At 37.8% G+C, this 19129-nt stretch overlaps 1 protein-coding gene across 4 annotated transcripts in view; it reads right to left on the reverse strand.

Annotated features, from left to right (window-relative positions):
* The window catches only part of LOC131675389 (anaphase-promoting complex subunit 1), an 896320-nt gene that overhangs the window by 570818 nt on the left and 306373 nt on the right, over window positions 1–19129 (reverse strand). For all 4 annotated transcript variants that reach the window (XM_058954365.1, XM_058954368.1, XM_058954359.1 and 1 more), the window contains exon 8: window positions 14171–14360. In XM_058954365.1, the coding sequence (XP_058810348.1) occupies window positions 14171–14360 (190 nt within the window). The remainder of the gene's footprint in view (window positions 1–14170; window positions 14361–19129) is intronic.

Below are 19129 nucleotides of genomic sequence, written 5' to 3' on the forward strand. Positions count from 1 at the left end.
TATACCGTAGCAGTATAATTTATTTAACAGTATAGTGTGATCTACTGTATCAAAAGCTTTTGCTATGTCAAGAAAGGTCATAATGATAGGATCTCCTTGATCGAGTTGATTGTATATTATATTCATTATCCCGTAGAGTGCATCTTTTGTACTTTTATATTTCTGAAAACCATATTGCTTGTTTGAAATTAGATTGCAATCATATTACAAAACTAGTTATTCTTTTGAGTATTAATTTTTCAAAAACTTTAGCTAAATTCGATATAAGTGATAAGGCCTGTAATTTGTCGGTAAATGTTTTTCTTTGGCTTTATGTATGGGAATTATCTCCGCTTCTTTAAGTGCATCTGGCCATTTTTCTTTGTCAATGTTAGTGTTTATTATGTGGACCAGGAGTACTGAGATGAAACTTGTTAAAGTTTTATTTAATTTTGAGTTTCTTCCGTCTTTTTGATTTTTCATTCTATGGATTATTTCTTGTATTTCATATGTATTTGTTGGCTTCAAAAATATAGTTTTGTTGTTCATCTCTGACATTTTTATGTTTTTATTGTTGGGCGTATTGATTTTATTACTTAAGTCTTTTCCTACGTTAAAGAAGAATTCTTTCATTTTATCGGCTATTTTTTGTGTGTCTGTAATTTAAATATTGTTCTCAGTAATGAAATCGATATTATTAGTTTTTATTTTTTTAGTGTTTTTCCCTAATTTCTTGTTTAGTATTGTCCATAGATTTTGAGGGTTCTTGGTATTGAGGTTAATTTTTATTCTGTCAAAGTTTTCTTTTGCTTTATTAATTACTTGGTATAATGTTTTAACATATTTCTTAGAATTTTCTTTTTTTACTACGTTATTGGGATCTTTTTTCCAGATGTCATAGAGATTTTCTTTTGTTTTATATGAATGAATGATTGCAATAGTTATCCAGGCATTTCTTGGTTGCTCGGTTACTATTATTATTATTATTTTTAGTACTGTAATTTGCTGCATTTATACGTAATTGAATGTTTCTTATTAGTTTCGTGATAGCTTGGTTAGGACCTGCTATAGTTATTAATTCTGATCAATTTGTTGCTTTTGCAAAATTTATTAATCTGTGGAAATTTATTTTTGGATTGTTACTAATATGCTTTATATCTTTTTTAATGGAATTTAATGTCATTAAAATTGGATAATGATCATTAAAAGGTATGTTAAACAGGTAAGTATTGTATTTAATACTTTCTACTTTTATGAAAAAAAGGTCTATACATGAGCCCTTACTAATATCATCTATAGAAGGTCAGGTTATGGAATTGTATCCTAGGCAGTAACCATTTTCTAGTCAAAGTTGTAGAAATTTTTGGTCTAATAATTCTTGACTTAGTATATCACAATTCAAATTTTTCTTATTTTTATGTATAAGCAAAAGGCGTTTTATACTTGCTAGAAATTCTGTCTTGTGTATGTTGTGTGATCTGTAGATAGCTAATAACACTACGAGGGGGGATCAATACGTTTTTACAAAAAGAAGGAAAAAAAAGTTTTGGGTACGTAATTTTTTTTTATTTTTAAACATAATCTCCTTGAAGGTCGATATATTTTATTAAATGGCCTTCCTGTTTTTTTAAGCCATCAGAAAAATATGATTTCTGAAAACCCTCAAAATAGGCATTTGTTTCGGCGATGACTTCTTCATTCGACGTGAATCGTTGTCCGGCACGCAATTTTTTGAGGTTAGGAAATAAGAAAAAGTTACTGTGAGTCAAATCAGGCGAATATGGTGGATAGTCAATTAATTCGAACTTTAAATCGTTAATTTTTGCCATCGAAACTGCACACGTGTGAACTCGAGCATTGTCTTGAAGAAAGAGGCATTTTTTTTGTTCAAGTAAGGACATTTTTCTCTGATTTTTTCTTTCAGCTAACCTAATAATGACGCATAATATTTTCCAGTGATCGTCTCGCCCTTTACCAAGTCGTCGATGTAGTTGATTCCATACGCATCCCAGAAAACCGTGACCATAATCTTTCCAGCTGACTTTACTGTCTTTGACTTCTTTGGGGCTGGTTCTCCTGCGGTAATCCATTGTTTGGACTGTTTTTTGGTTTCAGGAGTGTAGTGGTGTACCTATGTTTCGTCTACAGTTACGAGTCGACGATAAAAGTCTTCCGGATGACGACATATACGTGCCAAAAGAGACTCAGAGGTGACCACGCGGGTTCGTTTGTTTTCAACAGTGAGCAAACGCGGCACCAATTTTGCTGATATTTTTTTCATCCCCAATTTTTCATGCAAAATTGAAATGATTGTACCCTTTGATACCCCTGTGGCCTCAACCATTTCTTGCAATTTTAATCTTCAATCATTCAACATCATATCGTGGATTTTGTTGACCATTTCGGGCGTACTCACATCTACGGAGCATTCTGAACGAGGTTCATCTTTTGTTGTTGTACGGCGGCGTTTAAATTCATTTACCCAGTTATAAACAGTCTTAAACACAGGAGAAGACTTGCCATGAACGGCGTTCCACTCAACTGTGATATATTTTGGTGTAAGGCCTTTCAAATGAAAATGTTTTATCACCACTCGAAACTCTGTTTTTTCCATTTTTCAAATAGACCAATAACTTTTTGTTCAACCAACGCTCACAAAAAAACGACTTAATGAATCGAGCTGAAACTTTGTACGATATCTAGTTAGTAGTACTGCTTGCCAAAAACATCATAATTAAAGCGTGACGAGCGCCATATCTTGGATTTTGTAAAGACTTATTGACTCCCCTCGTAGTTCGTTTTTATTTTCGAACTTAATTGTAATATTTACAACTTTTAGCTTATTGATTAGGATGGTTTCAGTAGTTTCTGCAATTTCATTGTTTATATTGTAACGTGGTAAGCGACAGCTTACGACCTCACACATATTAATACCACAGACAAGCGTCAGGAGCCGCGCACACGAGCTGCTGACGAACTTACGACCTGTACAGAGAGAGAGAGAGAGAGAGAGAGAGAGAGAGAGAGAGAGCTAGGACCGAAGAGAGGGCAGCGCGCTCGCGACTATCAAGCACACATAGGTAACCACGAAGCGCGAATTAGAAACAGAGTGGGGAGCGGCGAAGATATCGGCCGCCGAATATCACACGAGCGAGGCCCCGTGGCTTTTCGCTCCGTTCGCGGCACGCGACGCATCTTCCGCGATAGCACCGAAGACTCGTCGCTCGCGCGTGACCTTGACGACGAACGACCCTAACGGACGGCTTCACCGTCGGCCCAGCAAGCGCATGCGGCGAAGGCCCCTCCTGACAGCGCATATCAAGGAGGTAAAATATCGGACGAGCGAGTGCAAACCGAGGGAAGGACCGCGATGTCCATCGCATAAGCGTAAGCATCACCGTACTTTACTCTCTCTCTCTCTCTCTCTCCCAATAAGCACATAGCTGTGCGAGAGTCGGCTCGGCGGAGCCGACTGGTTTTGTACATTAGCGAGGCGAGGCGAGCCGATGTGGGATTAGCGACAACCGCTGCGGAAGGTTGACGCGTGCCTCTGGCACTGTAAAAGTAACGATTCAATAAAGGGATATGGAAGTCAATTCCGGGCCGTCTTTTACTGAACGCTCGCATTCCTCTCCAATTGCATGTACATTACAGGTTTAAGCAGGAGTACGAACGCACGCCTCTCCGCGGGCAATCGCTAGCGCTGCGATTGTGTACACCTGAGCTAACCGGAACTCCTTCTGGGACGTATGGTGCGAGGCTAATTGTTGTCGACATTAGCTAGTCCGGGAGTACTAATACTATCGCATCGAGCACGTTACAATATAGACTACAATACCATCTAATTTATTCATTTTACTATTATTATAGTGCATAACATAACCATTTGTATTGAAAAACTGATGATAATCAAGATTCCATGATTCTATGCATATAATATTCGATCCTTAGAAAGGGCACACCACCCTCTCTATGAATATCTGAAGAACTTTTCCTCAAAAGAAAAAGCGAATCGGATACTCTACTAGAATTAGCATAATTTCACTACAATATAAGTGTCCATAGTGCTAATAGAGTTACTCCGCATGAACTGATCTTCGCTTATCCACCTAGAAAACTAGATAAAAATAAAAACTTAGGTCCTTTCGAAATTTCTGGTGTTAGGTAAAATAGCATATTGATGTCATTATAAATTCGTATACGCAAATAAACTCGTATTACATAAAAAAAATCTAATTTCATATGTTTTGTTCTAGGAATTTTCTAACTATGATTGTGAACATATTCTCTACACTACACTCTAATTAACTACTCTCTCTCTCTCTCTCTCTCTCTCTCTCTCTAGAATAAGCAATGCATTTATCGGGTACCATTATAGGTCACTACACGGAAAAAAAAGTAAGCATAGAGCAAGTGCGTAATTTCGCATCCAACGGCAAGCACAGAAGCCTAGACCTCAGATAGGTAAAGGTTCGACTAATTGCTAGTCGGCACCCACTGTACTGTCGTTAGCTGCAGAACTATAGTATGGGCAGGTCACTATGCGGACGCAGGCCAACTCGAGCGCGCTAGACTTAAATTTGCTCCAGTACGGACTTGGCAAGACCCATGGCTGATACGCTTAGTATGGTCTAAAGTAGCCCGATTTTTACGATTCGAAAACGGAAATGTTTATTTTTTTATATAGAAGCTAACGTTTTATATTTAATTAAGAATAAATGATTCATTGAAGTAGTCAATTATTTCGATATTTCTTGATTGACCTTTTTGGAGAGCAGGTCAAAAACGCCCGACCGCTGGCCGGGTCCTACACAGCAGGGAGCCCGGCCGAGTGGCCGCTATCATTTGATCTTGAAATAATTGACTACTTCAATGAATCATTTATTCTTAATTAAATATAAAACGTTAGCTTCTATATAAAAAAATAAACATTTCCGTTTTCGAATCGTAAAAATCGGGCTACTTTAGACCATACTAAGCGTATCAGCCATGGGTCTTGCCAAGTCCGTACTGGAGCAAATTTAAGTCTAGCGCGCTCGAGTTGGCCTGCGTCCGCATAGTGACCTGCCCATACTATAGTTCTGCAGCTAACGACAGTACAGTGGGTGCCGACTAGCAATTAGTCGAACCTTTACCTATCTGAGGTCTAGGTTTCTGTGCTTGCCGTTGGATGCGAAATTACGCACTTGCTCTATGCTTACTTTTTTTCCGTGTAACAACAAATATCACAACTTCTGCCTTGCTGGTCTTCAGGGAATGCGATTTCCACAGTACACCTGTGAATACAACAATAGTGAATATAGAACTCATCCAAGTAGTCGAATTCCGAGAAGTACAGGTGTTTTACTGTAAAATAGAAATCAGCCGAACAGTTTAGAATTACGGAGTGTTTGGACACCTAATTTCCGAATCTGATAACGCAGTAAAATATATCTATGAATTAAATCATGAATGATGCCAACTTAAACGCAGAATCGGAATTTTTAATTAGGACAATTTCCATACAATAACGAATCTAAAAATAAACGCAAAAAAAATTGAACAACATAGATTTCACAAGTAGCGCGAAGGTCTGAATTTGCAACGGCATGTTCTATTCGGATAACTTCGAATCGTGAAATAAGATATTCGTCTAAAGGTACATCAAAATTATCCTTATTCAAAACAACGTCAAAATTAGCCAAAATAGTGATAAGTTAAAAGTAAGTTCGGGTAAGCTTACAGAAAAATTTTGTTGAGATATGGAAGAGGGTTATACATTCTAAGATGTTCTGCCAAAATGTTTTAAAAATTCATACGATATTTTATATAAAAGTTTAGCCATAAAATATTCTAATGACAAGAACCATGAAGTAGTTTGCACATTTAATACTAGAGATATCATTTTTCCCTAATAGTTAAGAAGAAAATAGTAAAATATAATCGAGAATTCGTAAAAACAGAGTACTCATAATTGTATATTGCAGAAAGGAGTAGTTACATAAATACTTATCCATTTCAGAATGATCTTGTTAGAAAAGGGATAACGTAAACAAAGATTTATTTACGAACGTTAACTCGAAATCTGCATGTGTTGATAAGCAATTCAGGAGACAACTCAATAATCTGTATTTAAACTTCATAAAAGCAAAATGCGAAGTCGAAAGAAAAACAATAAAAAATTCCCTGTCCATCACTATCCTTTTTCCAGACAAATTTGTATATAATATCATAAAAAAGCCCAGATATATCGCAAGAATCACAAGCGAAATGGTACACTTAATAAAATGCGTACCAGTAATAGTCTAGATCTTACACCTTAAAGAATGCTACAACGAATGGAATTGTCTCCTCATGAAACGAAATTAATTTTTTTACACTCGGAACGTATATTCTAAAAAAAAAAGTCATTCAAGTCAACTACCACATAATAATACTTACTTACTACATAAATCCGAATGAGTGTATAATTTACAACGATACTAAACAAAATAACACCAACTTATACTCTAAAACCAAACACAAAAGTAGGATGGACCTTCAACTCCATCGAATCCTTGGCATCCACCGGTGAATATTCTCAAGATGAACTAGTTTAATTACAGCAGTAGATAATGTTTCCCATGGAAAAAACATCACTCCTAAATGTTATAGCTCGAGAAAAGTATGGAAAACTAGTGTCCGAAAATATTTTCACATAGAATTCGCTGAAAAAACTATCTGACAGCACTTGCAGCGTAATCATTGATAAACTCATGACGTGTCGGCCTATCTCGTCAGCATTAATTATGCTACTACTTATCCTTCATATAGGAAAAATAATCACAGACACTATAATTAGAGGATATACATTGCATGCAATATATGGCCGGTCCATACAGTTCGTAGTAACAATATTCAGCTCCGTCATTCACTTCTTTACAACTTTCAAAACTCCTAGAAGATTCGAAAACCAATATAATCCAATAATAGCAGAAAGAAAGAGACCAAAAAAACCACGAAGAAACAGAGCTACGAGAAGTTAAAATAGAACCAGCAACTATCAAACTTGCAACAGTAAAAACCAATATTCCTCTAATTACAAGTATACTATCGTTCCACTCGAGAAAAATACCAAAATCAATTAACGATCACGACATATTTTTGCTTAGCCTAGATTAAATAAACATTATAGTTGTCTCCCTCAATACTTTAAGAAATAACAATCACTTGAGCGGGGAGGAAAGCAAAATACTCGCTACTTTTGTTCTTATCTATTCTTGTAATTAACCTCTCTCTCGCAGCTCGCTCCTTCGCTGTTGCCCTGGCAAGCGTGGTGGAAATTAAGAACCGATACCGATGCTCGCACCGCTTTATTTCAGGGCCAATACCTGTGCCGGGTGTCGACATTGAGAGCCAATTAGGAGCGAGAGTGAATACGGCAAAAAGAAGAGAGAGAGATTGACTCGTCACGCGAGTAAGTGTGCGCGAGTGATCCGCAGCGATCCGCTGGCGAGAGCGAAGCCGCCGGAGTTCCTCGAGCCGGCACGCGAGTGGTTTTGGGGAAAGAGTTCGAGCCAAGATCTTGAGGGAGAAAGATCGGTTATGATGGCCAAGCGCGCGCGCGCCATAAAATCCGAATAGCATAGGAGAGAGACAAAGAAGCGATACGATGCCGAACAGATTGGGTCCAGGAGAGGATTCCCAGCGAAAGACATTGAGGACCTCATCAGAGCCTGCCGTCAACCTGCCTGCAGTACCAGTAGTATTTCCTGCCAGCAGCCTTCGTCAAGTCAGGTCGTCTCTCTCTCTCTCTCTCTCTCTCTCTCTCTCTCTCTCTCTCTCTCTCTCTCTCTCTCTCTCTCTCTCTCTCTATTTGTGAGTGGGCGACGAGTCGACGAGGTGCTCGCGATCATCCGCGAGCACAGCGAAAAAAGGCGAGAACGGCAAGACCCTCCTTTGAGTTCCTCTAAATTATAATACCGTGCCCCATGCGTTTGTCCGCACAAGCGAAGGCACGCGGCCGCAGAGGACGACACTTAAATCCGCGTCGCCGCTCTTTACTTGTGAAACGTTTGTAAATAAATATAGTTGAAGATTATTAAGAGTGATCACTGTGTGCGCCAGTCATTCTCTTCCTTTCGGTTTAACGTCCGGGACGTCAACTTCGTGACGAGGGTCATCATCACCGCTACAGAGGAGTGAAAGAGCCTCCCGTACCTTCCCCTTTAAACAATTTATGACAAAGGGCTTGGGCACGGGCCCATTGCTTGGCTCGTGGGAGTTATCAAGATGAAGATTCCCCAAAACGCGTTAAATTTAATCATTAGTGTCACAATACTTACGAGGTGTATTCAAAAAGTAAGGTGACTTTTCAAATTTCACGGGCAACGTACTTTCGATTATCGATTTTTTTGTTTTGTTATTTTGGTACACTCTTCCCGAACATCTGTACCAAGTTTCAAGTGTACAGCATTTTTTGTTTGGTTGTGAGAGGCGTAAAGGTTATAAGTGTTTTGCGTGCTCGGCGATTTCTTGCTATCGAAAAATATGGATCAAAGGATTTGCATCAAATCTTGTGTAAAAAATAAAATAAAGTGCTCCGAAACACTTGAAATGTTGACGGTGGTATACGCTGAAACTGTTCTGAGTAAAAAAAATGTTTACAAGTGGTACAAACTCTTCCAAGATGGCCGGGAAGATGCCAATGGCGAGCCTCGCTCTGGACGCCCAAGCACGTCAACAACTGATGAAAACGTTCAAGCAGTGAAGAAAATTGTTCTGGAAAATCGTCGAATCACTATCAGAGAAGTTGCTGAGGATGTTGGTATATCGCTTGGCTCGTGCCATGAAATTTTTTCGAACGTTTTGGGCATGAGACGTGTGTTAGCGAAGTTTGTTCCGAAATTGCTAAATTTTGACCAAAAGAACCGTCGCATGAGCATCGCTCAAGAACTGTTGAATGACATCAACGATGACCCAGATTTACTCAAAAGGGTCATAACTGGTGACGAATCATGGGTATATGGTTATGATATCGAAACCAAAGTCCTATCGTCCCAATGGAAGAGCCCAGATGAGCCAAAACCGAAAAAAGCACGACAAGTTCGATCAAAGGTCAAAGTTTTGCTCACTGTTTTCTTCGATTACCATGGCGTGGTGCATCAGGAGTTCTTACCATATGGACGTACGGTCAATAAACAGTATTATCTTGAAGTTACGCGCCGTTTGTGAGAAGCAATACGAAGAAAACGTCCAGAATTGTGGAAAAACAATTCATGGCTTTTGCATCACGATAATGCCCCTGCTGACTCATCTTTCCTTGTGAGAGATTTTTTGGCCAAAAACAACACCACAATCATGCCTCAGCCACCATATTCACCGGATTTGGCCCCATGTGACTTTTTCTTGTTCCCAAAACTGAAGAGACCTATGAAAGGACGGAGATTTGCAACGATTGAAGAGATATAGACTGCATCGCTGGAAGAGTTCAAGGCTATATCGAAAAGTGCTTATGAGAAGTGCTTTGAGGATTGGAAAAACCGTTGGCATAAGTGTATTGTATCTGAGGGGGATTACTTTGAAGGGGGCAACATAAATATTGATAAATAAATAAATATTTTTTTTTAAATACAAAGTCACCTTACTTTTTGAACACACCTCGTATGTTGGTGTCTATTACTCTTAAGTAACCAAAAGGTAATGTTTTATACAATTTTAGGTTAAAAAACCTTCAATAGTTTAGGTTATCATAGAATTCTGACGTAGAATTCGTATTAAGTCACCTAAAAATGAAGCTTTGACCTTGAAAAATTTAACAGTGTCGTGGTATAGGGAAATGCTCGGGACTTTGTCTGTAACTCGGCTGAATGCACAATTTGAGCTTTTCTGCTAAAACCGATAGGTCACTCATGCTAAAATAACAGAAATTTTTTGTTTCTTTAGCGGTTAGCATTTAAGAAAATTTTACAAGCAGGCTCTTTTCCTAAATTACGATTTAAAAAAAATTCAATCATGCGAGCAAAATTTCAAAGTCTTGTATCTAAATGGAAAAAAAATTTACCAATGATGTGTATACAAAATTAATACATTTCTCTCAATTTTTCCTAACAATAATTAAATTTTCAAAATTCAAAACATTTTTTAGTCACATTTTACTCCTGCCTGTATAGTGAAAAACAATCGGACAAAAATTTCGAATACTGCAACGGTAGTCGATTTAATTAATCGAACAGTTCGCGATTCTGCTTCTCGCGCGTTAGTTCGACTTATTGAGAGAGAGAGGGGGCGCGCGATCATTTGGATAAGCAGTTACGCCTCAGCTGTTTACACGAGTTTACCGCCGATTTGTGTTTTGCACTTTCATTCGCAAAAATAAATAGTTTTCTCTGGGACAAATACGTGCGGGTGTGCAACGACGATATTGCAGCAGAAAGCAGCGGTATAGAAGCAGTAGATAATAGCTGATAGAGGAAATATAAGGCGGAGCAGCTGATAATTGAGGAGCAGCGGCAGTTAAAATTTTACAACAACAATTACGGCTGATCACCGTAATTGCACCGCATGGTAGGTGCACCTCCCGTCATTTTAAGCGATACAAAATACTTTCGGTATTTTGTATATTTGAGATAGCCATATTTTGTATATTCGCGCCGAGCGTTAGTTCGCGGTAATATTAGAATCTTCTCTCTCTCTCTTTCTCACCGAATAATACTAATTGTAAAATCCTATTCGCGTACGTTAGTCTTTCGGCCCTACAAAGACTGTAGTGATTTTTATTAATTAAAGTCTGTTAAATTTATTCGCCGATTTTCGTCATTTAATTTTCCTAGTAGCTTAAGTAATTGAAAAAGGCTTAGGTTTTAATCCAATTACATCTAGGGGATTAAGAAGATTAGGAGTAAAGTCGCTCACACTTAAAACTCATCAAGTGTCACAAAACACGTGACTTAAGGTGAGTTCAACTCCGTTCGATAGAAGACAACTAGGATAAATCATCTGACGTTAAGGCGAATACACGTACTATCATACGTGTTTAATAGAGCGGCGGTTTGCTCTGCATCGTGGGAGTTTGTTCTTAAATAAATTTCTCATTTTCAGATTTATCTCCCCCGTTACAATACATAATTATTAAAGTATTTATAAAATATATAAAAACACTTCAAGAATTATTTATAAAGTCGTACGAGATAGATGTATTTTTATCTTCAGTCTGAAATTTCTTTTTTTTTTATTTATCATCAATTCTTTATACTCTCAATTTCACACTCAAACAATTATATACACATTGTCACAACAATCATTTTGCAGCTATTTTCGAGCGTAATACGAAACACTTGTTAGACATTTTAATTTCTTAAATACATAGCGTGCAATGAATTTTTCGCCCAAAACAATTATTTTTAACAATTTTAAATATCTCGAAAGATACGAGTGTTCATACGTCTTTGAATCGCCAATGATCGAGTATATATCTGTTTGGTTCATTGGCTTTTTTGTTTTTGCTTCGACAACAAAATATTTTGATACCTTGAATCTAATTTTATTATAGTTGGTTGTTTAATACGCTACATTTTGTTAATAATATCATCTGGGAATGTAAAAGAAGTTTCTACATTATTACTCGTTACACTGGCCAAATCTGACATTACATTTTTTCTCTAATTAGCATTAATTTCAATAAGAAACTAAGTGTTTAACAACATCGCCATGACGTCGTTGGTATATCTTGTTAGCTACGCTACCACTGGATGATTTTTACCCTCTAAGACAAGAGCCTTAGGAGAGAGCAAGAGCGCTCCTGATAAAAAAGCGGAATTATAAAAATCGATGGACTAACCCTTTCAGTTCAGTTCTTCGAACTGTTCCAAAGAAGGAGCCCCCGACTCTCTTGCAACTAGCAAGCTACTTAACCCCTCGATCTTCTACTAGATACGAGTTCCTAGATAAATGACTATTTCTAGATACTAGACTACGAAAGTTACAGTGCGGAAAGACAAGATATCAAGACTATATATCAGAATTGTGTTTCTTATGCTAGGTCACTTCAGTAACCAAAGCTTATAAAGTCAATCATTAAGTAAAGCAGCGTTGGGCATCATCCAATATTACTGACAGTTCACTTTATCAAATCATTAATTCAGTTTTCACCGTGGCTTGATCTCATGATGAATGAAACCGTTCGGAAAAGCTGCATGTATAATCAGCGAGTGTTATAAAAATATTTATATGAAAAAAATTTTTGTATATAATAAATTTTTTATATCGGTTTACTTATATGTAATATATATGAAATGTAGTCATAGGATTACTCATACCCATTCAGTAAATAGACTGTAATAACATATCGATTTACAAATGTGTAATGTTTATATAATATTATTATTCAAATAACAAATAACATTTAAATGATTCCTATGTAAACTAATTTGTAAACTAATTTGATCCATAGTCTAGTATCTAGCAATAATCATTAATCTAGGAACTCGTATATAGTAGAGGATCAAGGGATCAAGAGTAGCTTACTATAAATTCATTATTTAGCTTAGGAGTCACTGTTAGATTGTCTCATCTATCTCTATAAACAATAGTACCATGCTTGAGAACTTTATTTATGTTGTAAATTAGAGTACGTCTGGGAATTTTCAAACAATCCGAGGTTCAAACCCCTTACTGTTCCCTTGGCCTGACTCGTGAGATCACTAAGACGTCGATTGTTTACATGATTTATACCCACAATCAAACAATCTAATATTATTTCCTGTAACATCTGACTCGTCTTCTCTACGTTAGGCGCTTCGCGACGTAATCACAATCCACAGTCCCAAAAATTACAAGTCGGGTCGATCACAGTAGAAATCGGAAACGGTTGATTCGCGCAGATTTGGTCACGACTACAACTCACCGATGGTACTCACTACTTCTTCGTTTACTTTCAAAGAAGGGAAAATCTCATCACCTCTCAGAAGTTTCAGCCATCCTCCTGTGCATATAAAATGTCTCATCTTGTCTTTGCTCGGAACATAAGAGAAAATGTCAGCTCATAACGTGATTAGCAGGAAGTAGGTAATAGTAAAGCGCAGTGACTTATCGTTTGTACGTCAATTTCTCTCTCTATCTCTTTCGAGTTTGTTGGCCATGGGTGTCATTATTAAATTATCAGCGCTGTTTTCCACGTAATTTCAATACTGATTAGTCATAATAACGCATAATTATTCCATTCATCACTCCGACAGTTTCTAATTCATCAAACGAAAAGCATAAGTTCATCATTCTTTCCACGTATACGCCTATTCTAATTATTAGCCATCTCATATTATTCTCTCTTTAACACTCATTTTTTTGAGCCGGTCATTTTACTTTTACTTGCGCCCTTTCCTACCTTATTACTCTCTCTAAATAGTCGTCTCACTCGTACTAAGGTACGTAGGTATCAGATAGACGCGTGTATTGAGTGTTTAGAGCTGCGATTTTAGAGCGTAACAATTTCCTGTGATGATTCACTAATAGAAGATAAATTTTTTGTTGCTATAGTTAAAGCAAAAATATATGAAAATTTTGATTTATAGTTGCGTACATAAGTTAGTTCCCACTCAATACTAACATTACCAAAATTCAAACTTTTCTAGATCCGTCTATAATGGACGTTAAAAACAAAAATAGTTTTTTTTTCCAAAACTTAATTCTTTTTAGTAAATATTTATTCCACATGCAAAAGCAAACATTTTTTCTCTTTGAAGTTTTTTTTCATAGTATATATGTCCGAAGATAATCAAACTTGAAAAAAGTGATTTATTAACACAAATGAACTTTTTATTGATTCGATAAGAAAGGATCCTTCGAGCTCATTTTAAAGAGGAAACAAATGTACATCTATTCTACCTATTTAAAAAAAAAAACAGATTTACTTTTTCGAAAGTTAGAACATATTTTTTATGAGGGATAAAAAATAGAAAAAAATGATTCGATTTATTAATGTAAAAAACGCAATTTTTAATAGAAAGCTAACGGAATATGAAAGGTATTGCTTTATTCAATTGAGAAAATCAAATTTTTAATTACTAGTATCGGTATATTCATTTATCACATAAATATAGGACTTTACATTTGTGACAAATTTTTTTTGGTGGGTGACAGCTATTCATCGGCACTGCATTTCATTAATTATTAATAGAATAAACTATGTTATAATACTGGCCTCAGATATGATAAAAAATAAATATCAATAGAATACCTGTAAACTGATTGCATCTTTAGCTGTTACTGAATAAAGCATCCCTAAAATAATTTGATTAGGATCATTAGATTTTTCTATTCTTGCTAAAAAAAGACGAGATTGATTTCTAATTAGATAACAGAAATAGACTTGTCCAAGTAAATCTGTTGTGAGGAATACTTTAGATGCTCGTTCAAAATCACCATCCCTGTTGAAAAATAAATGATTCATTGTTACAAAGATTCAAGGACTTAAGCAAAATAAGTATAATTCTAATTTTTTACAATAGTTTTCTTCTTTCACATGTACGCACAATATTTAATATGTATACGAAACAATAACCATGATAACTATAATAATCGTAGTACCTAGGATATAATTCTCATACAGGTGAATTTCATAGCTTTCTTATGAAGATTAAAAATGGAATAAAATCGCAATCATGGCATTATGAACCTCAAAGCCTCGCAATGTGATTAAGTCCGTGCTTCCTAGTTTGATTAATCATTAAAACTGCCGCCATAATGTTAAAGTAGCTGCAAGAGTGTGTCACTATATAGAAATTTTTATAATATGAATGAGTTAGTACGCAAAATATAATTCGGGAAGTCCAATTAAATCTTAATAAATTCTTTTGTTGTCTCCCATGATCACCCGAACCAGAGCTTATCCTCTATTATATGGTAAGCTCAACGAAACTATACCAATCTACTGCACAATTAAATATAGAAAAAAATAAATAGGAAGACAGTACATGAAAAAGTATCGAAAATTATGGCATGGACACAATATGATACAAAAAAAACATTACAATAGAAGCATTGAGAATTGAAAATAATCTTCCAAAACATTATTAGTGTAACGTTTGATCTTTATCCTACGTTATGTAAATATATAGTTCGGAATCTAAGATATATTTATAATCGTGTTTCCGACAACAAGAAAGAAGTTGACACGTAAAGGTACTTTGTGATTGATATTGTTTCCGCGTAGTTCGCTGCTTCGACAGGCCGTTGGAAATAATACAACTAAGTACTGTAGTATCTATTGAGGAAATGTCCGACAGCGCCGCAACGAATACTTAGTCCAATCTCTAGGCAATATTAATTTTGTTGACAGATAGTCTAAGATAAAGATAAAAGGAGATAGTTTAAGGTTGCTTTTTTCTCATAAGAGAGAGAGTTTACGAGTTAAGCTATTAGATTATCTTAGATGAAAGGAAATAGCAGAGTGAACCACTGAATAATGAAATTTGATCTCAGGAAATAGCTGAGTCTTAATTTCAAACAGTGCTCGCGCTGTCAAGCAAGGCAGGATCGTAAGTCCTCTTGCTGCAGCGACGAGCGAATTTATACTCGTGAAAGAGGCTCCTTTTTTTACGCTTGGTTGACACTGCGAAGCTCTATTGACATTCGCACAATTTTTGAACAGGTTTTGTCGGGAAATACCTCACTCGAAAAGTTGGTGACTTAAAAAATCAATTCGAAGATGACAAATTTTTAGGATAAACCGTTTTTCAAGGAAAAATCGCATCTTAAAGTTATAAGCGATTAAAGTTAGATAAGTGGTTAACACCAAATTTACAATAATTTTACAGATAAATTTTACATAAAAAAATCACTCGTGATATGGGGAAAATTATTTAAAATAAAAATCACTAATTTAACAAACAGTTTTCCAATAATAATTAAATGATTAATTCGCAAATTATTCTTTTTGCCATCATAAAATCAACAAACGGGTTGAAAACGTTATCAGTAATTTTATATGTATGTACAGTTGAATCGCTAGCTCGCAACGCAATTTTAATTGCTTAAATAAATTATAACTATTTTTATTTATTCATAACTCAGTTAAAAATTAGTTATCAACTGTCAAATTCTTGATTCTCTTTCTTAAAGTGCTAGGATCGCTGTTATATATTCAAATTCGCATCATATTTATTTACTGCAAAACTACTAGCGATATTTAGTTGCAAATTATATTAAGTTAACAAATACGTATTGAATAATTATAATAACTCAAGATTTCAGATTTTTGCATGAAAATTGACTGAAAAAATGTTTTTGATCGTTAAAAAAACTTTGCAATCATTGATTTTACATCGCAAACAATACATTTCCCACGCTTGTAACGTCACGCTCTTTATATTGATTTTTGATTTTTGATAACTGCCCTAATACATTTAGGCATACATGTGAAGTAGCAAATCAAACTGGACCGTTACATTAGTCAATAAGAATTTATTATAAAAATGTTAGAATTTCTATTATATGTATTCCATATAGAGGGTGGCCCATTTTAATCGATCCACTCAAATATCTTTGAAAATAATCGATAAAAAAATAGTTAAAACAAAAGATGTCGCGGTCGAAGGGACCCGTTTAACTGTAAATTTAGTTTTGATCTGGAACTTTAATTGTAAAGTCATTTGGAGATCAAAGAAATTTTTTTAATGGGAACCTCTATATTTGACATCGCCAACATGATGGGCCTGATGAAGCGACTATACCCCCAGATGGCGCCTGAATGCCAATTAAACCTGTTGCACGCTAACCTCCTCCCGGACATTCAGGGCCAAGTGCGTAGGTCCGAGGTGAGGTCCATACGAACCTTGACAGCGCTAGCCATGGCGGTACAAAACAGCTTGCACCAGAGCAGGGCAGAACGGGTGGTCACCTCTATACCCGGAGTTAGCGCACCACCCTCGCGCTGATGGAAGCAAGGGCCGCAAGAGTAAAGTGGCAGCGATGTCCAGCGATAAGCCGGAGGTCAGCGACAAGTTAGATCGTATGGAGAAAGTGCTTGAGAAGGTAACGCACCAGGTCATCTACACACCGACGCCACGGGGGGCGACGCCTGGTCCAAGCCTCGAGGCAGTTGATGGCGAGAAGAAGGCTCCACCCGCCGATATACTAAGCCAAGTGCTAGTATCCCTCAAGGAAATGTCGAAAGGGATGAAGTATAATTTCGTTTGACTTGACATCGGAGGACCGCACCAAGAAGCCAGAAGCTCCTCGAAAGCGGGAGAGAGACTTCTCTAAGCCACTCAAGTGTATCGAGTGCGGATTATTGGGATACAGCAAAAAGTACTGTCCTCAATGTAATAAGGGAAACGAGGATAGGAGTGGTTAGGTGGGGTTGACCCCACTCCTTTGTCCCCTAAAACAAACCCCGTAAACGAAATCTCGCGGCCTTCGCCAACATAGTCAGTAGCAATAGTAGCGAGTGTGTTGGACGACGAGAGCGAGAATGTCCCTGGTTATGCCAATGATGAAAGCGTCGGTAAAGTGAACGCGGAGAAAGAGGGTATTGATGTTAGTAAAGCCCAAGACCAAAGACCGGCCGAGGTGGTGGCGAATGAATCGCCCACGCCCCCGGGGGCGATGGTAACGGCAGATAAACCATCAAGTTGTACTCCCATGGGACCCCAATAGTCCGAACCGAAGTGGTTCGAACGACAAGTGACGTCACTTTACCACGCGAGAGCACAGTGGGTAGCGCTATGGAATGCATAGAGCAAGGCTGTGGAACCGTTGAATCTGTTTCGCTATATTCCCCGGAACAAGAAACGCGCTGGTGGCTATCGGTGAAAATAGGAGACTTCCAGATAAGGGCTCTCTATGATCCGGGAGCTTTCATCACAGAAATGGGTAGTAATGCTCTACAGATAGCGTCTGTGCTAGGCATCAGGTTGGATACCACCCACGCGGGTACAGCAGGACTACCAGATGGCCGTAAGTTGACAATCGTTGGCCACGCCATGTTGCCGTTCACCGTGGGAGATATGACGATGGCGACGAGGGTAGCAATACTCCCAACCCTCGTCGATAAATATATCCTATGAGTGAATTTCGTTAGATTGTTTTGAGCGGTACTTGACTCTGACGATGATATGTTACTGCTCCAGAAATCACAAACCAAGATGAAGCTAGAGGTAGCTAGTTTAGAGGCTGGTACGAGATTAGCTACGATCGGACTAGCCGAGGTAACAGCCTCTCAACAGGCGATATTGCAGAGGACCATCAGCAAGACCTTATCGCAGACTCCCGTAGGACTAGGATGTGCGGAAGGCATTGAACACGAGATTCGGGTCGGTGATACGAAACCGATCAAGCAGCGCTACTATCCAGTGTCGCACAAGGTCGAGCAAGAAATGCACAGGTTGGTAAGGGAAATGTTAGACCAAGGGGTGTTCGAGCCGGCGGATAGCGGATGTTCGAGCCCAGTAGTTATGATACGCAAGAAGGATGGTTCGTATCGATTTTGTATAGACTTCAGGAAGGTCAACAAGGTCACCGAGGCAAACGCGTATCCGCTACCGTTTATGCAAGATATATTGAGGTGCTTACGAAACGCACGCTATATCTTCACACTCGACCTCAGTAGCGCGTATCACCAAATACCACTCAAACCCGAATCTCGACCTATCACTGCCTTTACCGTACCCGGATTGGGGCATTTCCAGTTCGTACGAATGCCATTCGGTCTCTCGTACGCCGGCGCCACCTTCCAACGGTTAATAGATAGCGTGATCGGACCTGAGCTTAGCGATTTCGCCTTCGCCTATTTGGACGATATCATCGTGGTATCGTCCAAATTCGAAGATCACCTACAACATCTTAAAACCGTATTGGATAGGTTATGTCGGGCGGGACTCTCGATTAATCTAGAGAAGAGCGTCTTCTGCAAGCCGGAGGCTAAATATCTGGATTTGTTGATTGACCGCGAGGGTATCAGGCCCGAACCTGAAAAGGTGCGCTCTATCGTGGAGTACCCCCGACCAGGAAATGTGCGACAGCTGCGTACTTTCCTGGGGGTTGGTTCATGGTACCGCCGATTCTTTAGTGACTTCGCCACGCACGCTCAACCGTTAACGAGACTAACGGGAAAAAAATTCGAATACTTGTGGAGATCAGACCAAGAACCAAGAACCAAAAAGAAGGCCTTAAGTTTGGCGAAGGCCAAACTTAAGGC

The sequence above is a fragment of the Phymastichus coffea genome, unplaced genomic scaffold, assembly GCF_024137745.1.
Source record: "Phymastichus coffea isolate CEN01 unplaced genomic scaffold, Cenicafe_Pcof_1.1 PCOF00001, whole genome shotgun sequence".
Lineage (NCBI taxonomy): Eukaryota > Metazoa > Arthropoda > Insecta > Hymenoptera > Eulophidae > Phymastichus > Phymastichus coffea.